The following is a 27,006-nucleotide window of genomic DNA, read 5'->3' on the forward strand; positions in this document are numbered from 1 at the left end:
AGGGATAATTTAAGACAACAAAAACATAAAAGGAAAAGAGGAAAAGGACAGAACTTGTATAGGTGAATGAAGATAAGATGCTATCAACAGAAAATGGACTATTTTAACTGAGATATTTCATGCAAAACTTAGGATAAACATTAAGCAGAGACACAAAACATGAGAGGAACCTGTGGAAAATATCTTAGAAAATCACCAAACCAGAATGGCAACAGAAATACAAGGAGAAACAATGAAGATATAGATCAACCAGGAAAAAAAAAAATATATAATAGTAGTACTGTCCTTATCTCTCAGTAATCACCATAAATATAAATGGATTGTACTCACCAGTCAAAAGACACAGAGTGGCTGGATGGGTTGAAAAACAAGTACATGTTGCCTCTAGACCTCGGCTCTAAAGAGGCTAGAACTCTAAACATAGGCTAGAAGTAAAGGCATGGAAGATAATACATGAAGCAAATAGCAGCCAAAAGAAAGCTATCTCCATACTCATATCTGGAAAAATAGACTTCGAGCCAAAAAAGGTAGCAAGATGTAAAAATGAACAGTATATAGTAATGAGACAACCCATCAAGAAGACACTACAATGATTATCATATTTGCATCTAACATAGGCACACCAAAGTGTATTAAAGCAATTGTTCGCAGACCTAAAGGGAGAAAGCGACAGCAACGTAATAATAATAGGGCATAACACCTCACTTTCATCAATGAGTAGATCTTTCAGATGAAAGTCAACAAGGAAACGCTGACTTTAAATTAAACATTAGACCAGATTGATTTGATAGATTTTTAAAGAACATTCCGTCCAAATGCAGCAGAATATGCTTTCTTCTCAAGTGAACACAGAGCTTTCTCAAAGATAGACAATATGTTGCGGCATAAAACAAGTCTCAGTAAGTTTAAGAAGATTGAAATCATATGCATCCTCTCTGATCACAGTGGAATGAAACTGGAAATCAACTACAAGAAGAAAACTGGAAAAGTCACAAATATGGAAACTGAACAACTATTGGGTAAATGATGAGACAAATGCAAAATTTAACAAGTGAGATTACATCAAACTAAGAAACCTGTGCACAGCAAAGGAAACCATTGAGAGAATGAAAAAATAACCTACTGAATGGGAGAAAGTTTTTGCAAATGATATATCAAATATGGGGTTAATATCAAAAATATATGAAGATCTCATACAACTCAAAAATTAAAAAACCCCAAACAACCTGGTTAAAAATTGGACAGAGGAGCTGAATAGATGTTTTTTTCTAAGAGACATACAGATGGCTAATAGATTCATGAAAAAATGTTCATAACTGGTTATTAAGGAAATGCAAATCAAAATCACAGTGAGATATCACCTCACACATGTCAGAATTCTCAAAAAAGGAGAGATAAAGCAAGTGTTGGCAAGGATGTAGAAAAAAGGGACTCCATACATTATTGGTGGAAATGTAAATTGATACAGTGACTGGAAGACTGTATGAAAATTCCTCAAAAAATTAAGAATAGAACTACCATATGATCCAGTTTTCCCACTCCTGGGCATTTATCCAAAGCATATGAAGATACTAATCTGAAGTGATACCTGCATCACCGCTTACCTCCATGATCATCACAGCATTACGTACAGTATCCAAGATATGGAAACCACCCAAGTGCCTATCAACAGATAAGTGAATAAAGAAGATGTGATGTATATATATACATACACAGACACATATATATAACATATATACAGTGTAATATAACTCAGTAATAAACAGATGGCATTTTGCCATTTGTGACAACGTGTATGGATCTTGAGGGCATGATGCTAAGTAAGATAAGTCGGAGGAAGACATACATGTGATTTCATTCATATGTAGGATATAAAAAGCTAATATTTAAAATAAGTGAACAAACCAAACAAGTAAGCATGTAGATATAGAGAACAGAGTATTGATTATCAAAAGGGAAAGAACAATGGGGAAGGGGAAGTAGGTAAAGGGGGATAAAATATTTGATTGTGAGCACATAGATGTAGATATGTAATGCTGTATGCATGAAACTTATAGATCAGTGTTACTTAAATATTTGAAACTGTTTTACAAACTACAGACTAATATTTCTCATGAACACAGACACTGAAAGTACAAGAAGAATACACTACAACCAAATAGGATTTATTCCAGGTGTTCAAAGCCTGATTTAACATTTGAAAATCAACTCATATAATCATTAACAGAGTAAAGAAAAATCATACAATAATATCAATAGATGCAGAAAAACGCATTTGATAGAGTCCAACACCCACTCATGATAAAAAATTAGGAATAGAGGTAAACTGTCTCAACTTGATAAAGACTATCTGCAGCAACTACAGCTAACATCATGTATAATGGTAAGGAACTGGAACCTTTTGTACTAACCTCAGGTACAAGGCAAAGATGACTTTGCTCACCACTTTTAAATATCAGGCTGGAAGTTCTAGCTAGTGCAGTAAGAGAAAAGGAAATAAAAGGTATAGAGATTGAGAAGGAAGAACTAAAACTGTCTTTATTCACAGATGATATGACTATGTAGAAAATCCAAAAGAATGGACCAAAAACCTCCTGGCACTTACAAGCAGTCATGCAAGTTTGTAGGATCCAAGGTTAATACACAAAAGTCAAGCAATGTCTTACATACCAGCAATGAACGATATATTTGAAAATAAAAACAATATAATTATCATTAGCATATCCCACAATGTAATACTTAGATGTAAGTCTAACAAAATATATATAAGAACTATATTTTTAAAAAATACAAAACTTGATGAGTAAAATAAAAGAATTACTAAGTAAATGGGGAGATGTTCCATGTTTATGGATAGGAGGACCCAATGTTGTCAAGATGTCATTTCTTCCCAACTTAATCAGTAGCTTCAATGCAACACTGAACAAAATCCCAGCAAGTTAACTCACGGATATCAACAAATCAGCCCTAAAGTTTATGTGGAGAAACAAAAGACCCCGAGTAACTAACAGAATACTGGAAGAATAAAGTAGGACAGAACTCCAAGCTAAACTAAACCTAAAGCTAGAATAACTGAGACAATGTGGTATTGTCAAAAGAATAAACAAATACATCATTGGAGTAGAGTACAGAGCCCATAGGTAGAGCCATATATAGTCAACTGATCTTTGACAAAGGAGTGAAGGCAATATAATGGAACAGAGAGTCTTTTCAACAGATGATACCGAAACAACTGGACATCTACATGAAGAAAAAAAAAAGAATCTGCACATAGACCTTAACACCTATCACAAAAAATTAACTCAAAATAGATCACAGACCCAAACGTAAGCAGAAAGCTATAAAACTTGTAGATTACATAGAAGAAAACCTAGATGATCTTGGATTTGGTGATGCCTTCTTAGGTATAAACCAAAAGCAGAATCCATGAGAGAAATAATTGATAGGCCAAATTTTGTTAGAATTAAAAACTTCTGCTCAGCAAAAGACAGTGTCAAGGGAATGAGAAGGTAAGCTATAGATTGGAAGCAAATATTTGCAAGTGACATATTTGAGAAAGTACTGTTATCCAAAATATACAAAGAACTCTCAAAACTCAACAATAAGAAAACAATTTAAAAATGGGTCAAAGAGCATAATAGATACCTCACCAAAGAAGTTAGATGGCAAACATACGTAAAGATGCTCTCCATTGTGTGTCATCAGGGAAATGCAATTGAAAACAATGAGATACCACTACTACTACTACTACTACTATACTACTACTACCACCACTACCACCAGTCCCTTCAGTCGTGTCCGACTCCGTGCGACCCCATAGATGGCAGCCCACCAGGCTGCTCTGTCCCTGGGATTCTCCAGGCAAGAACACTGGAGTGGGTTGCCATTTCCTTCTCTAATGCATGAAAGTGAAAAGTGAAAGTGAAGTCGCTCGGTAAGTGTCCGACTCTTCGTGACCCCATGGATTGCAGCCTACCAGGCTCCTCCGTCCATGGGATTTTCCAGGCAAGAGTACTGGAGTGGGGTGCCATATACACTTAATACCAAATGCTGGTATGAATATGTAGCAACAGAAAGTCCTGTTTGTTGCTGGTGGGAATGCAGGGTGGTCCCCTTTGAGGTTACTTTTATAGTTTCTTAAAAAACTAAACATACTCTTAGTATGCAACCCAGCAATCACACTCCTGGATATATACCCAAAGGAGTTGAAAACTTAGGTCCACACACAAACCTGTACACGTGTGTGGCACCTTTTTATTCATAATTGCCAAACCTTAAAAGCAACCAAGGTATCTTTCCATAGGTGAATGGCTAAATAAACATCCAGACAATGGGATAATATTGTGTTAAGAACTATCAAGTCATGAAGAGACATGGAAGAACCTTAAATGTATCTTACTGAGTGAAAGAAACTAATCTGAAAAGGCTGCATACTGTATGATTCTCACTATATGGTATCCTGGAAAACGCAAAACTCTTGAGACAGTAAAAAGATCAGTGATTGCCAAGGATTGGGGGTAGGAGATGGGGGAGCAACGAATAAGTCTGGCACAGAAGATTTCTAGGACAGTGAAAATATTCTGTATAATACCATAATGGTATTATACATGTCATTGTACATTTGTCTAAACCCATAGAAGGTGCAGCATCAAGATAGAACTGAAAAAAGAAAGAAAAGAGCTGTAATGTAAATTACGGTCTTTGGGTGGTTATGATGTATCTGTGTAGGTTTATCAGGTGTCATAAATGTGCCACTGTGATAGGAATGTTGGTAATGGGGAAGACGATGCATGTGTAGAGGCCTGGAGCATATGGGCAATCTCTCTCCCTCCCCCAGTTTCATGAATCTTCAACTGCTATAAAAAATTAATTTAAAAATAAAATTTTTTAAATTACTGAGTGCTTACTATGTGCTATTATTATGAACAAAGCTGATGTAGTGGTAGAATAGTAGACTCGAAATCAGAAGAGTCTATTCCAGTCCTTTTTTTCACTTGTTGGTCTTGACACCCTTAGACAGGGCACTTGATATCTTTGAGCCTTACCTATGATAGTATCTCTTAAGATGTTGTGGGAATCAGATTAACACATGAAGTTTTTTGAAAACCAGCAACATGAAGATATTAAGGATTACTATTATTAAAATAACTAAGACGTGACCATTGGCTCTTAAAATATTTTTTGTATGCTTTGTAAATAGTTGCATAAATGAATAAAGCAAAACTGCTGTATAAAAAAGAAGTACTGTTAATGGTTATGAATTTAGAAAATACAATGTCAAAGAGGGCAATACCTTTTAATGTGAATGGAAATATTAACATTTTAATAGAATAACGATAAAACAAGTTTGACTTTCCAGTTTTCTGCTTGGGAAAAAGATAAAATGAAAAGACAGTCTTTCTAAAGAAAGAATCCTGTGCTGTGCTGTGCTTAGTCGTGTCCGACTCTTTGCAACCCCATGGACAATAGCCCACCAGGCTCCTCTGTCCATGATTCTCAGGCAAGAATACTGGAATGGGTTGCCATGCCCTCCTTCAGGGGATCTTCCTGACCCAGGGATTGAACCCAAGTCTCCCACACTGCAGGTGGATTCTTTACCTCTGAGTCACCGGGAAAGCCCAAGAATACTGGGGGTGGATAGCCTAACACTTCTCCAGGAGACCTTGACCCAGGAGTCGAATCTGAGTCTCCTGCATTGCAGGCAGATTCTTTACCAGCTGAGCAACTAGGGAAACCCAAAGAAAGAATTGCATAGTATTATTAGCAGTTTTCTCAGAGTTAATTTTTTTTATAGCAAAAATGTTGTCAAATGCCGATTTGCACTTGGCACTATCAAGTAAAAGTAGCTTGGCTAGTATTGATGTTATACCAGTCTAATTAAACTGATTTTTAAAAAGTATTTCCACATTCATAGTACGATGGGTTGTTGGTAGTTGCCTTCTACAATACAATCCTTTTTTCTTTTGAAAAGCAAATAGGAGTACAGTCAACAGAGGAAGATCTGAAAGGAAACAAATTTTCATTCTGGTTCATTCTATTCTCATATGATCATTCAGCAATATTTTAGCCCAATTGTGCAATGCTTAACATTTGGGTATATGTTCCTTTATTAAAAAAAAATCAGGAAATTCCCTGTGGTTGGGACTCTGCTCTTCCACTGCCAAGGCCTCAGCTTCAATCCCTGATTGGGGAACTAAGATACCACAAGCCAAGCTACACGGCCAAAAAACCCCCCAAAAATCAGAATAACCCATGTGAAAATACTGCATTTCTTTGACACATTGTACTCATTTATCTTTGTCCAAATTCTCTGACTTGAGAATAGTGGTGTATATGGACCTGCTGGAACTAGGAGCGTTTTTTTACCTTTCTTACAATCTCTGTAGACACACCTATGCATTAAAAGACTGGTTTTTCAGCTCCGCTTTTGTGGTTGGCTTTTTCAAAGGAGTATGGGAAATCTAGCAGATATAAATACAGTAAACCTATTTACCAACCTAGGGGACTCTATTTATCAACATAGAGCTTCACATTTTCTACAAACACAGGTTACATTTTATAATACAAATAGACCTCTCTGAAGAAACAAAGTTTCTGATTCTAGTTTGTAGCACACTTATTTCTGAAATATAGTGTAAAGGGAAATAATCCTTTCTTTTTTATGATTTAACGGGGAAAAAAAGTTTAATTGGTGTGATGTAATATTCACTTTCCTAAATTAAATGTTCTTATTTATTCCTGAATTTTGGCTTATGATGTTATATACAACATGTATGCTTCTCTTTTCTAGAAGCTGCCAGTGTCCAACAGAAGGTCAATTTCTTGGAAGAAGGTATTTTCGCCTAAAATACCATGCAGTATTTTCTAAATCTTTTTGTTGTTGTTAAGATTAGAAGCAATTGTGGTAGGTATTTAAGAGAGTGGACAGTAAAGAAGGCCTTTTTCTTCAAGAAAAAAATATTCATGCTTAAAATCTGAACTGTTAAATGAACAGGTAAAATAGGATAGAATGCGTGATGATGGCTCTTATGTATAGTTTAAGCATCTTTTGTATGTTGAAATTAATTTAAGCAAAGCTAATATGTTCCATTTCTGTCATGTTCTAGCCTTTGATTATGGTATTAAAATAACCAGTTTTCCAAATCTTATATTTGAATAGTACCGTAAAATTTAGTGTGTTTTTTTAAATTTATTTATTTTTTAATTGAAATATAATTGCTTTACAGAATTTTGTTGTTTTCTGTCAAACCTCAACATGAATCAGCCATCGGTTAGTCTGCTTTTAGGTTCACCGTAATCTGAGATTAGTCCCCTGCATACTGAAATGTTTGTGTATGGGTGTATGTATATACACACCCTTTTTGCAAACATACACACATATATGTAAACGCATTAGTGCATATGCTAATCTTGTATGAATTTGTACACTAATTGTATGTACTTTTCCTCACCATAAGGTAAAACTTTCCTTCTGTTTAATGTTCTTTTGTTTACTTTTTTACTCTAAAGCCTTAGAATACAATCTTACTGAATATTCATTTGGGATATAATTATGTACTTCAGAGAACATGAAATAAATGAGCTCAATTTTAGCTTATTTAGAACTTTGTGACTCAGGATAGTAAGTATAATAGCAGTTCTATATCTGATTATTTAAAAGGCTTCATTTTAATGTCAGATTGTTTTTATTTTTTTTTATCCAGATTTTTTAAGACATAGAATAAAGACTATAATAGTGTGTTTTTATTTTGTTTTAGGGGAAACTGAGGAAAATGATCAAGACAACTCTGACAGTGATGTTACTGTTAAGGTCAGATCCGGGGATTCTGTTGAGTCTGGAGGTAACATTGCTTTATGCTTTATGACTCTTATCTTAGGAGCTGTAGTTCTAGGTAGAGTATAAAGTATTCTCTGAATTTGCTTTTTTAAAAAATATTTTAAAGTATTAAAACTACTTTTTAAAAAGTGTACTTTTAAACATTTATTAAAATTACTGATTCCACATATGTATCTGGATTAGTAATATAATATCTAAACAAACATATCACTTCTACCTTGCCTTGTTATTTGTGGAACATATTTTTTTGCACCAAAAAAAAAGTTATTTGTGGTTTTTAAAAAACTTTATGGTAGAGAAACTGATTACACTGGCATAGACTCACTATACTGTCAGGAGTGTTAGCTAGGTTTTAGGAAGTTTTGGTAAACTTAGATTACTACTTTTATCTGAATTGTTCAAATTCACACCAAGTTAGCAGTAACAGTTTCTGATTGTTCACGAAAATTGATGTTTAAGTTTATTCAAGGAAAAAATCAACTGAGGAAAAAGAAGTGCCAGCTTGAGGCTTAATGAGAGTGCCGATCAAATTTGTAAACAGTGTAACTTATGAGTAGTTTTATTTATATGTTAGTCCCATTAACAATTAAATCTCTATTTACTCTTCCCCACCTTTAGAGAATTTCTATAATTTGTTTATGTTTTACTTAATCATTCTACTTTCAAAATGAGCTCAGAAGCCAGTTTATGGACATTTGATATTCTTTATATTTCCCATCCTTTGTCATTTTTCCCCATCCTTTCTTGACACATAAATCCCAAGGGAGATATGCAAGACTCTAATATAGTGGTTAAGATCGTGGCTCTTGAGTTTCACTGGGTTTCACTCTTCCAGTACTATTGATAGGTTTTGTGCCCTCAGGCAATTGCTTAACTTTTCTGTTCCTCAGTTTCCTCACTGGTTTGTTGTGAGGTTAAATTACTCAGAGTGCCTGGCAAATAGTAAACACTCAAATTACGTGCTGCTGTTAGTTGTTGTTAGTTTTCCTATATGCATACACCTATGCTCTAAAACTGAAAGACTGAGTAAGCCATTCGTATAGCCGCTAGCTCGATACCATTGCCACCAGGGCTACTCTTTGGAACCACATAAACCACAGGCTCTGTAATCGCTTTTGAATTCTAATAAATTCTTATTGAACCACATATACCCCATGCAGAAGAAAACTCGAGCTAAAGAACAAAGAAGTGAAGCATATTAGGAAGAATACTGATGTTTCTAGATTCTCTTCTGGGCCTGTTGTCACCACAGAGGTGGGAGAAAATCCACTGGAGTGCAGAAGGGAAATATGAGATTTTAGTGTGTTACAGCTTTTATTTCATCCATTTAAAATGTCTATTTTAGTTTGTTTTATAGTATGTACATTAGTTAATATTATTTTAGTAATGCTTATATATAAATTTAAAATATATTTTGGAGATTGATGCTCAAAAGTTTTTTAGTTCATAGGAGTACACTAGCAAAACTACTTAGCCACTGCCTGGATGTCAAGTACTTTTGCTCCCAAGATAGCAATCTGATTGCTTTTAAACATAATTTGTTATAAATTCTACTTGTAAATGAAAAAAAAATGAAGATTTTTAAGAAGGGAAGACTAAAATATATAACATCTTGATCATTTACAAGAAAAATTTAAAGCAAAATGCATGGTAATGATTCCAGGAAGATCCATTATTGTAAACTTTTAAGATTTTCCCCCACTCACAGGTGTCATTATTTCTTTTATCTCCTGCCATGTTCTGTATCTTACTTTTATCTTTAAAAAGAAAAGACAGATAATTAATTTTTCAGATATAACATGATGACCCTTTAGAAACTATTTTTTTAAATAAATTATACATTCACATTCAAGTGTTGAATTCCCTGAGGTTTATCTGAATATTTTTGCTCTTTTGATTATTCATTATTTTCTGGTAAATGTGCACTTAGAAAGTTAAATGTGCTTTATAGTATACTATATTTCTTTTTTGTTTTTAGACCAAACCACCAGATCGTCAAGTCAATATAAAGAATCATTTTGGCAGTCATCACAAAGTAGGTAAAACCATAATTTACACTCTTAAAAGTCTAGATGTGATTGTGGTCAAATGCTATTCTTATTTTTGAAGATTGTCTTTTGCAGTTTAGTGTAAAATGTTGAAAGAGGGTATAGTGAATGTTAAAAAAAAAAAAAAACAACTCATCTTGTATCTTGAATTTGCTTCTTGAGTTAATCACCTCTGTACTCAACTTTGATTTTTGAATGAAAGAAAAACAAAAAACTACTGCTTTCTGCGGCTTGTTGAATGTCCTTGTTTGCAGTACACATTTGTTGATAAATCAGGTATAGTAAAGTTCATGGTACATTAGTTGGTGTGTATATAACAGTCTTACAGCCTTGCTTCCAACTTTGAAATTTTTCATAATAAAATGTTGAGAAAATGTAACACAGATTGGGAGGTAATATGAAGATGCTAATAATGATGTGTTCAGGACAGTAAAACCGTTGTTGATGTTTTTCATTTTCTTTTATCTATATTTTGTAGATTATCTATAATGAGTATGTATTTCTTAGATTAAGCAGAAATTACACTGTTTTTTTCTTTTCCATTTTTAAGTAAAATCCCAAAATTCAAATGAATAATCAATCAAAAATATCCTGGAATGTAAAATCTTCAAGGACTTCGTTTTCCTCCCACATGGCCATTTTAAAAATGAGACTTTTTATATTTTTAAAGAAACATGTTTTTTAATATATGTCATTTTATTTATTTATTTATGGCTGTGCTGAGTCTTCATTGCTGCACTGACTTTTCTCTGGTTGCAGAGAGCAGGGGCTACTCTCCAGTTGTGGTGGCAGGCTTCTCACTGCAGTGACTTCTCTTGTTGTGAAGCCTGGGCTCTAGGGTACGTGGGCTTCAGTAGTTGCCACTGCTGGGCTCTAGAGCACAGGCTTAATAGTTGTGACACATGGGCTTAGTTGCTCCATGGAATGTGGAATCTTCTTGGATCAGGGATTGAACACATATCTCCTGCCTTAACAGGCAAATTCTTTACCACTGAGCCACCAGTGAAGCCACGAGACTAGCCATGAGACTATTTTTATAAAGAAATGCTTTGGAAATCTGTTTTATAATCAATATGTTCATAGAATTCCACTTTATATATGTGTGTGTGTGTGTATATATATATATATATATATATATATGTAAGTATACATATATATGTGTGTGTGTGCATACATATATACATACACAAACCTACTAAACCTATATACATACATATATATGTGTGTGTGTGTATATATATATACTATAAATGTATTAGTTTTTAGTAGGTTCTAAGTTTGGAATTTAAAGCAGCTGAAACAAAAATCAATCTTTTATGGAAAATTACTCTGAATCATCTTATATATTTGCCCTTTGTTATTCTAAATCTTTACTGTTTGGAAGCTCTGAAATGTGTCTCCCTATATTAATTATGCTATACTTATGGTATACTTTACAGTTATGGAAAATGAGTTAGGTGATCAGTATATATTTCATTGAATGTAAAATGCCATTGCTTTTACATGTCACTGAGAAAGAAAACCATCTAGTTAAACTGTGTCATACCCTTGATTGTAAGTTACAGCCCTAATGCAAAGGTGTTTTTTTAAAAATTACTTCATAGAATCAATGAAAGACAATACAAAAAAGCATGTGTCTACTTTTTTGGAGTTCTTTGTTAGTATAGACTGAAAACAAATCTGGAATATACGTCTGTCTGTGTTATTCATCATAGTTTCCCTACAGTGTTTTGCACATAGTAGACACATAGTAGATGTTAATGAATTTTTAGGTTATGCATTTCTAGAATGGTGTGTTTGTATTACAGCCAGCATATATATTACATTTATAGTCAGGAAAAAAAATTACGTTGAACATAAATTTATATTGATGCTTGTATCAGTAGGTAGAAGTAACTTGTTTCTTCAGGGCAGATTTGGAAATCTACCACATTATAATTGTAATATCATTTTCTAATTATCCCCTTGCATCATTTTATAGTTGTCCTTAAATAGCATCCCAAAACATGAAGGTAGCGTCTTGCACTACTTTGCTTATACGGTGTTCACAAATCTGCTTGTGTGGTATATACTGTCATATATGAACTGCTGGGTTTATATCTCAGTCCTACTACCTTTACATATTTAATTTTGGGGAAATTTTCAGTTTCCTTATTTGTGAAATAGGAACAATAGTATCTACCACATAAAGTGTGAGAATTAATAAAATTATACTTAGTACTGGTTAAGCAGTCAGTACATTTAGCCGTTATTTTGATGGTGTTCCTCTTAAAGCTAGCTTCTTATTATCCAACTCCTGAACATTTTGAAGTTTAGGAAAGGAAAACACAGGTTGTATATGTTTGGGACTGATGACAGAAAGGTTTGATTTTTTTGTTTGGTTTTGGTGTCAGTAGTAAACAAGCAACATGTCTATGCATCCAGCCATCTTCATTTTTTTCCCCAAGGTTTCTATGACCTTATCTCTGGCTTCTGTTTCAGGTGGAGACTTCACAGCTTTTGATGAGCAACCATTGAAGCTAAGTAAGTGGTTGGTTGTCTCTTCTTTATCAGTTAACCAAGTCTAACCCAGTTTTATTCTGCCAACAAAACTCTGAATAGGATTGACAGTCATTTTACCCCTTTGCCTTTTAACCCACCACAGCTTGGTGCTGTATGTAATACTGGTGCTCTGATGTGGAAATGTGCTCAGGACTACTTTACCAAACATAATTTATTTTCAAAAGTAAAGGTTAACCTTTCTCTTCTTAATTAACACCAAAGTGTTAGTTAATGAAGTTCAAGTATTGACAATCCCAGTCTCATAGACCATAGCAAAGGACTTGTACATAGTTTTGTCTGTTAGGAGATTATGTGTTTATTTGTTGCCTTTTTTGTTGTGGGAAGTAGTTCATCCTCACGGATGTGATCTTTTGACATTATTGTTAACTTCTGAACCTATTGCTTTTGTTTTTTCCCTCCTTAACTTTGTTTTACCTTTCTGATAAATGTACCTTATAACACTTAGATATAGTATACATTTTCAAAGTATGTGCAGTGATATCTTGATATGTTGCAGGCTCAGGATATCAGAAAACTCCTCAGGAATGGGCTGAAAAAACCGTAAGAATAAGGACTAGGATGCTAAGTAAGTTGATAAATCTGTACCTGTTATTGAAGTATTTTTAAATCTGTTATTGAAGTAATTTTATTTGCTGTTTTCTTGATTATTTAACAGATAAAGCTGTTTAATTCTTCAGATAAGCATTTGAGTTGTTTGTGATCTCATTAATAAAGGACTTTTATTATGATTGCTAGTGTAGTTATTTTTATGTTTGGACTGGTAAAAAATGTAGATAGTAGTGTGAGAAAACCAGTGGATGATACGTCTGTACTTGACAAGTTGTCAGTTCTATCCAGCAGTTGTACAATCTGCACATGAAAATGAAATTCTGATCTTTTGACAATACCAGTTTTTTTTTTTTTATATTTAACAATTGTTAGTGTGAAAGTCACTCGGTAGTGTCTGACTTTTGCGACCCTATGGACTCTACAGTCCGTGGAATTCTCCAGGCCAGAATACTGAAGTGGGTAGCTGTTCTCTTCTGGTTGGGATCTTCCCAACCCAGAGATCGAATCCAGGTCTCCAGCATTGTAGGTGGATTCTTTACCAGCTGAGCCACCAGGGAAGGTAAACAGTTGTTTACCATTATGTAAATAAACACTTAGACCAGCTTTGCATGCCCATTATTTTTCAGTTATAAATGCTGAAATCCTCAAATTGTATTTTCAGTTATAAATGCTGAAATCCTCAAATTGTATTTTCATGTTTAGGTTTAAGATAGAGTAGATGTCATAGAGTTTAAGAAATATTTATTTAAGAAACAAATAGGTGCTGTAAAACTTTGAATTCATTGTCTATCGTAACACCTATAGCAATGTATCCACATTAAACTTTGTATTAAAAAAATCCATGCCATGCCTTAAACTAAATTGATAACTCCTATGTAGTATATTCTCTGTTTGCATTTCTGCTTTGTCTTAAGTTTGTACATTTGCTATCGCGTAAACAGTTATATGCTGATTGATAGCCATCCACCTTATATATAGGACTTCCAGAATTAAATAGAAATTATGTAGCAGAAGTTTGTACATCAAGGTGCAGATAACAACATTTTTTAGATTTTTGACTGCACAAGGACTTTAAGATAAGAACAATAAACAGGAAGAATTTTCAAAGTAGAAGACTGCAGTGGTTTCTAGACAGCCTTATAAATTTCTCTTCAACCTAAGATCATTTGAAAAAATTTTCCTTAGGTTTCCGAGTTTCAATCTCATTGTCTTAACTCTGAATTTCTGCTTCTTTGAGAAAAAAAATACTCATTTTTAGATTTATGTGAACTTGGATTTCAGATTGTTATTATTCCTTGTTAGTCCTGGCTTCTTGGGTAGACAGGTCCCAGTTCAGGTTTCTGCATGTATCCAAACCTTTTGGGAAAGATAGAGCCACTGTCTTTACTTTTGGTGTTTCCCAGGTGATAAAATAGTGAGAGTAAGGAAAACTGTCCATGGAAAGTCAGGCCTCCAAGTCTGTGCTTCCTCAGTATACATGTTTTGGAACCTGCCTCTGAAAGTAGTATAGAGAAAAGAGGAGAGCTTGGAATTAGAGCTACAGGGTTGTGGTCCCAGATCTTCTATTTACTAATTGAGTGATCTCGCTAAAGTCACTTAACTGTTGTCAACTTCAATTTTCTTAACTTAAAAGTTGGGACGGTAGTACCTATAACTGGGTTATTCTAATGAGCTCGATATGTGAACACATTTTTTAAGTCTCAGTGTATTAGTTACTCAGTCATGTCCAACTCTTTTTGACCCCATGGACTTTATAGCCTGCCAGGTACCTCTGTCCATGGGATTTTCCAGGCAAGAATACTGGAGTGGGTTGCTATCCCCTTCTCCAAGGGATCTTCCCAACCCAGGTTTCCTGCATTGTAGGTGGATTCTTTGACCATTTGGGCCACTAGGGAAGCTCAGGTCTCAATGTATCACATGAAAAGTGAAAGTCACTCTGTCTGACTCTCTGTAACCCTGTGAACTATATAGTCCATGGAATTCTCCAGGCCAGAATACTGGAGTGGGAAGGCTTTCAGATTTTCCCAACCCAGGGATCCAACCCAGGTCTCCCGAATTGCAGGCAGATTGTTTACCAGCTGAGCCACAAGGGAAGCCCCATGTATCACATAATTAATACTTATTTATTGTTAACTATATACGTGTAATAATCAGTAGTAATACCTATGAAATATTCATGCCCTCTGTTTTTGACTTTATAGAATGATTGATTGTTACCTACTCTTCATACTAAAAAAAACTCTGAGCTTTATCTTTTTAAAAAGAGCTTTTTTAAAGGAATTTTTATTACTGTCTCTAAACATATTTTTAATAAGAAAGATAGAGTTTACCTTTTAGACAGTGTGCTGCCTCAACAGTATGTGCCCTGCTAAGTTTGTGTTCTTTGAATTCTACAAATAAATATTTCGTATAGTGTATAGTAGCTGTTAATAGTAAATTTTCATACAGTATGTAGTAGCTATTCCATAATCTTTAAAATCATCATAGAAGGGCATGTAAAAACATTGTTATGTGTTGTCACGTTGGATCTTTGCAACCATGGATTCAAGATAAACATCTTGATGGATTTCCTTCCTTTTAAGAATATTTTATTGAAGTGTAGTTGATTTACAACATCGTGTTAATTTCTGCTGTGTAGCACAGCGATCCAGTTTTATATATATATGTATATTCTTTATCATATGCTTTTCCACTATGGTTTATCACAGGATATTAAATTAACTTCCCTGTGCTACACACAGGGACCTTGTTTATCCAGCCTATACATAATAGTTTGCATCTGCTAATCCCAGACCCCAGTCCACTCCTCCCCACCCTCACCCTCTTGGCAGGTCAGCCTGTTCTCTATGTCTGTCTATGTCTATGAGTCTGTTTCTGTTTTGTAGATATGTTCATTTTGTGTTGTATTTTAGATTCCACATATATAATATCATATGGTATTTGTCTTTCTCTGACTTACTTCACTTAGTTTGATAGTCTCTGGGTCCATCCAATGCAAATGGCATTATTTAATTCTCTTTTATGGCTAATATTCCATTATGTAAGTATGTGTGTGTATATATATATATATATATATATATATGCCACATCTTTATCAATTCATCTGTAACTGACATACATTTTATGTATACAATTTATGTATTTAATGTATACAACTTGATGAGTTTGAACATAAGTACACATCTGTGAAACCATCACCATAATCTATACCATAACATATGTATCACCTCCAAAAGTTTTTTCCCACCCTCTTTACTTATTGTTATGTGTGTGAGATAAGAACACTTAACATAAGATCTACCCCTCTTAGCAAGTTTTTAATATATAGGACAATAAATACAGGTACTCCACAGTAGATGTCTAGGATTTATTCATCTTACTTAACTGAAACTGTGTACTCTTTGACTAGTATTTTCTGATATCCCCCTGTCCCAGGCCCTGAAAACTACGTGCTTCTATGAATTTGACTATTTTAGATTCCTCACATAAATGACATCATGAAGTATTTGCACATCTGTATCTGACTTATTTCTTTTCCATGGGGATGGTCTTGATCCCTGTCTCCTGTGCAATGTCACGAACCTCCGTCCATAGTTCATTAGGCACTCTGTCTATCAGATCTAGTCCCTTAAATCTATTTCTCACTTCCACTGTAAAATCATAAGGAATTTGCTTTAGGTCATACTTGAACGGTCTAGTGGTTTTCCCTACTTTCTTCAATTTAAGTCTGAATTTGACAACAAGGAGTTCATGATCTGAGCCACAGTCAGTTCCCGGTCTTGTTTTTGCTGACTGTATAGAGCTTCTCCATCTTTGGCTGCAAAGAGTATAATCAGTCTGATTTCAGTGCTGACCATCTGGTGATGTCCATGTGTAGCGTCTTCTCTTATGTTGAAGAGCGTGTTTGCTATGACCAGTGCATTTTCTTGGCAAAACTCTATTAGCCTTTGCCCTGCTTCATTCCGTATTCCAAGCCCAAATTTGCCTGTTACCCCAGGTGTTTCTTGACTTCCTACTTTTGCATTCTAGTCCCCTATAATGAAAAGGACATCTTTTTTGGGTGTTAGTTCTAAAAGGTCTTGGAGATCTTCATAGAACTGTTCAGCTTCCTCAGCGTTACTGGTTGGGGCATAGACTTGGATTACTGTGATATTGAATGGTTTGCTTTGGAAACGAACAGAGATCGTTTTGTTGTTTTTGAGATTGCATCCAAGCACTGCATTTCGGACTCTTGTGTTGACCATGATGGCTACTCCATTTCTTCTAAGGGATTCCTGCCCACAGTAGTAGATATAATGGTCATCTGAGTTAAATTCCCATTCCGGTCCATTTTAGTTCGCTGATTTCTAGAGTGTCGACGTTCACTCTTGCCATCTCCTGTTTGACTACTTCCAGTTTGCCTTGATTCATGGACCTAACATTCCCGGTTCCTATGCAATATTGCTCTTTACCGCATTGGACCTGATAGATAGAAGGTCACATCCACAACTAGGTATTGTTTTTGCTTTGGCTCCATTCCTTCATTCTTTCTGGAGTTATTTCTCCACTGATCTCCAGTAGCATACTGGGCACCTACTGACCTGGGGAGTTCCTCTTTCAGTATCCTATCATTTTGCCTTTTCATACTGGCTATGGTTTTTCCAGTGGTCATGTATGGATGTGAAAGTTAGATTGTGAAGAAAGCTGAACACCAAAGAATTGATGCTTTTGAACTGTGGTGTTGGAGAAGACTCTTGAGAGACCCTTGGACTGCAAGGAGATCCAACCAGTCCATTCTAAGGGAGATCAGTCCTGGGTGTTCTTTGGAAGGACTGATGCTAAAGCTGAAACTCCAGTACTTTGGCCACCTCATGCGAAGAGTTGACTCATTGGAAAAGACTCTGATACTGGGAGGGATTGGGGGCAGGAGGAGAAGGGGATGACAGAGGATGAGATGGCTGGATGGCATCACTGAATCAATGGACATGAGTTTGGGTGAACTCCGGGAATTGGTGATGGACAGGGAGGCGTGGTGTGCTGTGATTCATGGGGTCGCAAAGAGTCGGACACGACTGAGCGACTGAACTGAACTGAACTGATCGGACTTATTTCGTTGGGATAATGCTTTCCATGTTGTCAAAAGTGGCAAATTTCCCTTCTTTTTAAAAGATGAATAATAATTCCATTTTGTGTGTGTATCACATTTTATCCATTAATTTGTCAATGGACATTTAGTTTGCATACATGTTTTGGCTATTGTGAATATTACTGCAGTTAACATGAGTGTGCATATATCTCTCCCAAGATCCTAATTTCAATTCTTTTGGATATATATCCAAAAGTTGGATTGCCAGATCACATGGTTGTCCATTTTTATTGTTTGAGGAACCTCCATAATTCTTTTCCTAGAGATTGTACCAGTTTATATTCCCACCAACAGTGTACAGGGATTCTGTTTTCTCCACATGTTCTCCACATACCTTGCACTTTTGTTTTTTTGGTAATAGCTACACAATACATTTGATAATGTGAGGTGATGTTGTGATTTTGATCACGTAAGTCATTGTGCTTTTTTAAGTTCGATGTCATCCCCTGGTCTAATTTTACTTTTGTTGTCTGTGCTTTTGGTGTCATAACCAAGAAATCATTGCCAGTGCCAACTTCAAGAGGGTTTTGCCCCATATTTCTTCTGGGAGTTGTATTATTTCAGTTCTTAGTTTAAGTCTTTAGTCTGTTTTGAGTTGATTTGGGGGTGTGGTATATGATATGGATCCAATATCATTCTTTTATATGTGGATATCCAATTTCCCCAGCACCATTTCTTGATGAGACTGTCTTTTCTTCATTGCTTATTCTTGACACCCTTATTGAGGATCAGTTGAACACATCTTAGGTTTATTTCTGACTCTATTCTCTTCCATTGGTCTATTATGTCTGTTTTTATGGCAGTACCATAGTGTTGTGATTACTCTAGCTTTGTGATACATTTTGAAATCAGGAAGTGTGGTGCCTCCAGTTTTGTTCTTCTTATTCAAAGCTGTTTTGGTTATTTGGGATCTTCTGTGGTTCCATATGAATTTTAGGATTGTTTTCTTTTTCTATAAAAAAGAAATGCCATTGGAATTTTTATAGGGATTGCACTGAATCTGTAGCTTGCTTTTGGTAGTATGGACACTTTAAGAATATTCTCTAATCCATTACCATGGGATGTCTTTTCCATTTACTTATATCTGCTTTAATTTCTTTCATCAATGTTTTAGAAGTTTCAGTTATAACTCTTTTGCCTCCTCGATTATTCTTCAATTCAGTTCAGTTCAGTCGCTCAGTTGTGTCTGACTCTTTGCGACCCCATGAATCACAGCATGCCAGGCCTCCCTGTCCATCACCAACTCCCGGAGTTCACTCAGACTCACATCCATTGAGTCAGTGATGCCATCCAACCATCTCATCCTCTGTCGTCCCCTTCTCCTCCTGCCCCCAATCCCTCCCAGCATGAGTCTTTTCCAGTGAGTCAACTCTTCACATGAGGTGGCCAAAGTACTGGAGTTTCAGCTTTAGCATCATTCCTTCCAAAGAAATCCCAGGGCTGATCTCCTTCAGAATGGACTGGTTAGATCTCCTTGCAGTCTAAGGGACTCTCAAGAGTCTTCTCCAACACCACAGTTCAAAAGCATCAATTCTTCGGCACTCAGCTTTCTTCACAGTCCAACTCTCACATCCATACATGACCACAGGAAAAACCATAGCCTTGACTAGACGGACCTTTGTTGGCAAAGTAATGTCCCTGCTTTTGAATATGCTATCTAGGTTGGTCATAACTTTCCTTCCAAGGAGTAAGCGTCTTTTAATTTCATGGCTGCAGTAACCATCTGCACTGATTTTGGAGCCCAAAAAAATAAAGTCTGACACTGTTTCCACTGTTTCCCCATCTATTTTTTATGAAGTGATGGGACCAGATGCCATAATCTTCGTTTTCTGAATGTTGAGTTTGAAGTCAACTTTTTCACTCTCCTCTTTCACCTTCATCAAGAGGCTTTTTAGTTCCTCTTCACTTTCAGCCATAAGGGTGGTGTCATCTGCATATCAGGTTATTGATATTCCTCCCGGCAATCTTGATTCCAGCTTGTGCTTCTTCCAGCCCAGCATTTCTCATGATGTATTCTGCATATAAGTTAAATAAGCAGGGTGACAATATACAGCCTTGACGTACTCCTTTTCCTATTTGGAACCAGTCTGTTGTTCCTAAATATTTTCTTCTTTTTGATGCTGTTGTAAATGGGAGTTCTGTTTGTGTTAACTTCGTTTTCTTAGTTCTATGTTCTATGAGTTATAAATGTTACATATGTTTCATAATAACAAATTTAGCTATTCTCCATTATTAATATCATCATGTATGTCACAGATTTTTCATATATTATCTCATTTGATCTTTGCAGTCATGGAGTAAGGTATTTAAGATAAACATTATCTAGTGGAATTTTAATTTTAATTTTGGTGACCTAACTTTGAAGCTTCTAAATAATGACATTTCCTAGACTAAACTGTAATGGCAAAGCAATTATTAGTTTAGAGTTACGGTTGATGTCATTTTGTTTCATTTGAGGTTTTTTGTCATATGACCAGAAATAAGGCTATTTCTATTAAAAACAACAGCATAAATTGTATTCCTCCAGTTTAGTCCAGTGTTTCTCCAATGAAAAGTGTTGGTAAATATACCTAGAAAGATCACTTATACACATAAAAGCTATAAAGTTCCAGGCAAGTGATAGATGACAATATTGGTAATGTAGATCATACAAATGAATAACTCATCCTCTTCACCTTCTAAACGCTGTCTTTCCATTTCCGTTTTCTTAGATGTTAAAATCTGTCACCATGCCAAAAAAGATGGAGGGGAAAAGGAAAGAGCTGGATAGTTTTTTATTTATTTTCTAAAGTAACGATGGAAATAGAGATTTGATGGAGTTGTGAGAAAATTATTTTTTATATCTATTGTTTAGCCACAAAGCTAAAACAGAATTACTTGTCTATTAACAGAAATGGTGAAAAGTTTTTTAGTGTAATTTCTAAAATATTACTGATATTTGTAATGGTCAGAAGCACCAGAGGCAGTATTGAGTCAGTTTGAGGTGGAAAATAAGATTTAAGATTGAGTTTTACCTTAAAAATCCCTCATCCAAATAGCTCAGTAATCCATAATCTATATTTTGTCCTTCTTTCCCTCTTTACAGCATCATCACCAGGCATGCGTTCAATATATGGCAGTTTTTCAGATGGTATAATATGTTTCCTTTTGTTATAGTTGTACTTGTTTTCTTTGTCCTCTTACCTTTGTCCCGGAAATTTCACCACTCCCATTAAATAATTTGGATCAAATTCAAGGCTTTCTCACAAAACTAATGTATTAAGAGTATGCTTTGTACTAGACTCTTATGTGCCATGAATAATTATGAAAGAAATGGGTCTTATGTCTCAAACATCTGTCAATCTAGTAGACACCTGAATCTTCTGCTTTTTCTTCTGTTTCTGGCTGATCTCTCCCTTATTTTCTCTTGGTGACATTTTCTTTTTTCTATTGGAAATACTGAAATTATGAAACATAAATTGATAATCTTTATTACTCCTATCTTTAGATGACAGTGTTCAGAAATCAGAGCTTGGAAACCAATCTCCATCAACCTCCAACCAACGTAAGTTTGTCTATTCACCTTTTATTAAATGAGTCTCAGTCTCAATACCACTTTCCACTAGGAAAGTTAATAAGTATCCCTTAATAAGTATCCCTAGAGACCTTTGAGAAAAAAAGGGTTATACCTGTCTATAATTACCTAGAGATTAAAGCTGAAAAAAATTTTTTTTTAATGTTTGTTAATTATTTTTAAGTAATTTTGTGTTTTCTCTAATCTCTAATGCCTGGTTTAATAAAATGAGCTGGAATTTCATTCTGCTTCTGTATTTAGCCTGTTACCATATATTGTTTTGGTTGAGGTATCTGCAAAAATTTAGCTTTGTACAGATATATAATGTTTTAATAGTCTTTAGACAGTTGTGAATATTCTCTTTTGATACTCTCCCACACTCAGATAACATTAGTTTCTAAATGTTATTTGAAATATGAAATCTGAAGCCATATTAATGAACTTTTGTATTCTGTTACATTTTTACATTCTGTTAAAACCCATTGGTCTTCCTTGTACTTTGAGTATCATGCACTGGTCATTTGGAAAAGGTTGGTTCACTAAGTTATATAGACCTTCCAAATGCTGACATGTTTTTAATACTATATAAAAAGATCACATTTGTTAAGATCACCACCAGTCTCAAGACAAAGAAGTCATAAGTATTGAGAGCTGTTAAATTCATGATGGCAGATATCCTGCAATTCTAATTTTCACTTGAAACCTTGAATTTTACCACTGGGAACAAAGATTGTCAGTTTCCTTGAAGGCAAGAGGCTCACACTGTTCCTTTTCAAGAAAATTTCTCCCAAATACGAAGTCTGACTAGCCATAGTTTGTCACTTGTCCTTTTCAGTAAAAATTCTATGAAAAAGCACTAGTTCAGCTGACAACTCAATTGCACAAAGTGCTTTATATATACTTGCCATTTTTTCACATAGAATGTTATACTCAAGGATTGAGTGTTAATAAGGTAAATAGCTTTGAATGCTTCATGAAGGATGTTCTTAGGTGAAATTGATAACCTTAAATACATGGCCATGAAGAATACAAAGACAGTCCTAGTATAGTTTGGTGCCACTGCCCTGTGATTCATCTAAAGCGTCAGTTGTTTTTCCTACCAAGGCTTTTTACACCATTGGTGCAGATATCAATATGGCGGGGAAAAGGTTGAATAAGATAGGAGAACAGCTTTAACCTCAAAGATCCCCTTGAGGAGATCTTGAGATAGCCTACCAGCCATACTTTGAGACCTGTTGGTCTACAGGGTCCGTAAATAGGAAGTAAAAATATTATTGCTCTCATATTTAAATGGTTAAATGATACGGTATATGAGAAAATGCTTTATAAACTGCAGCTGCAAAGCACTAGGTAAATATAAATTGATATCATTGCCGATAATAATTAGGAGTGAGTTACAAACAAAATTTGCCAATATTAACAACTGCATGCCACAAAAGATAGGCATCAGTGCAGTTATATGGAAGATTTCATTTATAATGCATCCTTTAGTTTATCCCTTTTTATAATTAAATATTTCACATTGGAGAATAATCCATGTTAGTTTCTAAATTTAAAACTATTTTGTAAAGTGTCTTCTAATATTGTTTACCTCCCAAATATTAGCAGTAGTAATGATAGCTCTGGTTTGTAAATTATATTCTTTCCAATTTGCATATGCCATTTCATATACTTAAATTCTACTTTTCCTCTGAGACTTCCTATCATTTTGATATTGAAGAGACATATACATACTCATACATATGTAAATACATAACTTAAAATACATGTGTTGAATTATTTCTTTAAGAAAGTAAGTTATCAGCTCCCTTCTTTAAATTCCTCCCTCTCTTATCTAATGTTTGTAAATATTAATGTGGGCTTTAAAAGTCACTTGCTCTTGAACCTAAGAAAATAATATTTGTATGTGTCATTTTTTTTCCCGAACAGAAATGACTGGGCAACCCAAAAGTGTGTCTTCTGTCAAGACAAAGCGTTATTGGCCCTTTGCTGTGATAGCCGCTCTTCTCATTGGGGGTTTTTTGTACACTCGTCCTCCTGAAGCAGAAACCACTGCTGTTCAAGAATTCCAGAACCAGATGAAACAACTGATGAATAAGTACCAAGGTCAAGATGAGAAGCTGTGGAAAAGGAGCCAGACATTCCTGGAAAAACATCTCAATGGTTCTCAATCTCGGCCTCAGCCTGCGATTTTGCTGCTCACTGCCGCCCGAGATGCTGAAGAAGCGCTCAGGTGTCTGAGCGAACAAATCGCTGATGCCTACTCCTCCTTCCGGAGTGTTCCTGCCATACGGATCGATGGGGCCAGCAAAGCTACTCGAGACAGTGATACTGTCAAAGAAGAAGTAGACCAGGAACTGAGCAATGGATTCAGAAATGGCCAGAATGCGGCTGTGGTCCACCGCTTTGAGTCACTGCCTGCAGGCTCTACTTTGATCTTCTATAAGTATTGTGACCATGAAAGTGCAGCCTTCAAAGATGTAGCCTTAGTCCTAACTGTCTTGTTGGAGGAGGAGACGCTCGGAACCAGTCTAGGCCTAAAGGAAATTGAAGAAAAAGTGAGAGATTTCCTCCAAGTCAAGTTCACCAACTCTGACACACCCAACTCCTACAAACATATGGACCCAGACAAATTGAGTGGGCTCTGGAGCCGTATTTCTCACTTAGTCCTGCCTGTACAACCTGAAAATGACCTGAAAAAAGGCATCTGCTTATAAAGGAAGACAGAAGAGAAAATTAAGTCTCAAGTGCTGAGAATTTTTTCAAACTTTAACGAGACAGCACTCAGTTCTTTTTGAAAGAACTGTTTTCTTTTTAAAGGAGGTTAGGTTCTTAGGTAAACATAGAACATCTGTATTGTTTATTCAGCCTAATTATCTGTTACCTAAGAGACTCGTTTCCCACTGAGATCTGTGTAAATGATATCTACAGACTATAAATTAAATACAGTCCCATAGAGGATCTGCTTAGATTCCGGAGTGAGTCATTATTGCTGTGGTATGACCAGTGGGAGGGATTTGGCTCCTTCCTGTAAATCCTCCCCAATTTTTTAATTTGGATTTTTTTTCACAGAGTTTGTTATTAGTAAGACAGCTCCCTGAACGCAACTGTGGGCTTTCCTGTTTTTGTTCTCTTTTTACATCATTTAGATGTGAATTCCTTAGTCAGCTTCTCCTTATAGGAACAAAAATAATGAAGGGCAATAATGAAGAGCCATCTGAGTGTTTGGGTGTTTCTTTCTTTTTTTCTTTAATTTTGGAGGGCAGGGAAAAGGAGACCAGGGAAAAGTTGTGGAATGGAGAAAGAAAGGGGAGGAAAAGTCTTCAAGATGAAATATTAAAATAAGTCACTGGGGGAATTCCTTGATGGTCTAGTGGGTGGAACTCCATGCTCTCACTGCCAAGGGCCTGGGTTCCATCCTTGGTTGGGGAGCTAAGATTCTGCAAGCCACCCCATGCACACTCAGAAATTAAAAAAAAAAAAGGTCACTGTCACCAGGGGTTCATCAAACATAGCTGTATGAACTCCATTCTCAGTGAATTCTGTTGGGACTTTTATTTTTCTTTAAGAAATTTTTATTCCTCCCAAGGATTCTGAAGCATGTATATGATGAGGTTTAGTATATTTGCTCACTTGGCTCTTAAGAACAGGCAAATCCAGGCAGTTTATTTTGTTCATATCCTGAAAATTTTGTTAAGAAAGATAATGTCAGAAGTTGGTAAACCGTTTTGTCAACCACCTGTCAGTGACTGAAGAGGGATTTGATTTTCTGAATGTCCATTTGTTGCAGTCTACGTCCTTTAATGACACTCTTGTAACAAGTATAAAGACTTACTCTGCACGTGATAAATTCTATTGAGTGCCTCAAGCCAAAAAGAAAGTGAAGTTTACTGTATATGAAGGATGTTAAGATGTACTGCTGTATATAACTGTACCGTAGGATTTCAGTTTTAACTTTGCATCTCTTAACAGCTTTCTCATCTGTCAACAGCTTTAGTTTTCTTAGAATCTTAAAATTCTGGATCAACTTTCTTTATTTTTTTATTGTCTACAAACCTTTAAATGACAATATTGTTTTTAGAATACTAAAGCCTGTCAGTGGCTTCTTCATTTACCTTTTGAGGATCCCTAACTGATGGTAGAGTATGGTCTTATTTCTTCCCACTAGGACTACCAATATTCATAAATTTATACTACTTATTATAATTTGTTCCCGACACTGTCAGAAGTCAGATATTCTTGATTTATAGAGGATTCTAAAATAAGAATTTTTGAAAAGGCTTATTTTATACATATATGTATTATACGGAGAAACAGATGTTTTTATTAACTGTTTCATTGACCAAATTTTTAAAATAATATTACTTATATCAGGAAAAATAATTGTAGCAGCTAATCTGTAAATGACTTTAAAAGCTATTTTAGTAATTTAAATAAATTTACTTTTTTGGTTTGTACTCTGTGTGTTGTACGTTTAATGACTCGTATACCTTTTAAAAAATTATTCCTAGGGTTTTCTTTATACTTGAACAATTTTAGTGACTTCTGCTTGGAGAAACAAAGGGCAAAGAGAAAACTGGAGCTGCTCACAAGTACGTTGGTAGAAAATACAATCACTGTGGTTTTCTGTTTCATCTGGGGATTTTGAATTATCACGAAAGTTGAATTAAAGTATTCCTCACTTGGTAAAAATCTACACCATGTTTCTCAATTTTTTCATTCTCACCTCCCTAAGGAACCTTTTTAGGTTTTTTTTTCCCCCCTAATCATCTACCCCCATGAAATTTTAATACTTCATACAGACTGTGAATCATATACATACTTTTATGCTTTATACACATGAAGGGTAAGATTTTGTTGCCCTCACTAAAAATGGGTGCTCAAGAACATCTGTATTTTAGATCATTGATGCCTAAAATACTGTTTTGTTCATGTTACCAATAATACTTTTGGAGGGGAAATTGTAATAAATCATTGGCTTGAAAATAGGAACTTGGGCCTCTAGAAATTAGGCCATTGTGACTTTGGGTGACTACATGGGCCCAGGGAAAACCACAGTGCAATGCTGACCTTACAGATTTCTGTAAACATAATTTGCTTCCCGTCTTTTAATGACTCATATTACTTGTAAAAAAGTTTTCTTAATCTCTAATCTTCAAAACAAAAACTGAAAGAAAACCTGATTTTCATTCTATGAAGGGAATTTAGAAACTTAGAATTTCTAAGAAATTATAATTCGTAACTTAGAATTTGCATAGTTAATACCTAAACTGAAGCTGTAAAGCCAAATTTACCTCTGATCTTAGATCATCAGAAAGTGGACTTGATGTTC

General features: G+C 35.2%; 1 protein-coding gene across 4 annotated transcripts in view; it reads left to right on the plus strand.

The window, feature by feature from the left end:
* TOR1AIP1 (torsin 1A interacting protein 1) overlaps window positions 1-26,131 on the plus strand; it is a 45,638-nt gene extending 19,507 nt beyond the window's left edge. For 2 of the 4 annotated variants that reach the window (XM_070768526.1, XM_070768527.1), the window contains 8 exons: window positions 6,791-6,832; window positions 7,758-7,841; window positions 9,816-9,872; window positions 12,367-12,408; window positions 12,944-13,012; window positions 21,207-21,251; window positions 21,609-21,665; window positions 23,604-26,131. In XM_070768526.1, coding sequence (XP_070624627.1) covers window positions 6,791-6,832; window positions 7,758-7,841; window positions 9,816-9,872; window positions 12,367-12,408; window positions 12,944-13,012; window positions 21,207-21,251; window positions 21,609-21,665; window positions 23,604-24,391 — 1,184 coding nt within the window. In that variant the 3' untranslated portion in view covers window positions 24,392-26,131. The remainder of the gene's footprint in view (window positions 1-6,790; window positions 6,833-7,757; window positions 7,842-9,815; window positions 9,873-12,366; window positions 12,409-12,943; window positions 13,013-21,206; window positions 21,252-21,608; window positions 21,666-23,603) is intronic. The other 2 variants (XM_070768528.1, XM_019976426.2) reach the window with 1 other exon arrangement.
* The last annotated feature ends 875 nt before the right edge of the window (window positions 26,132-27,006 follow it).

The sequence above is a fragment of the Bos indicus genome, chromosome 16, assembly GCF_029378745.1.
Source record: "Bos indicus isolate NIAB-ARS_2022 breed Sahiwal x Tharparkar chromosome 16, NIAB-ARS_B.indTharparkar_mat_pri_1.0, whole genome shotgun sequence".
Lineage (NCBI taxonomy): Eukaryota > Metazoa > Chordata > Mammalia > Artiodactyla > Bovidae > Bos > Bos indicus.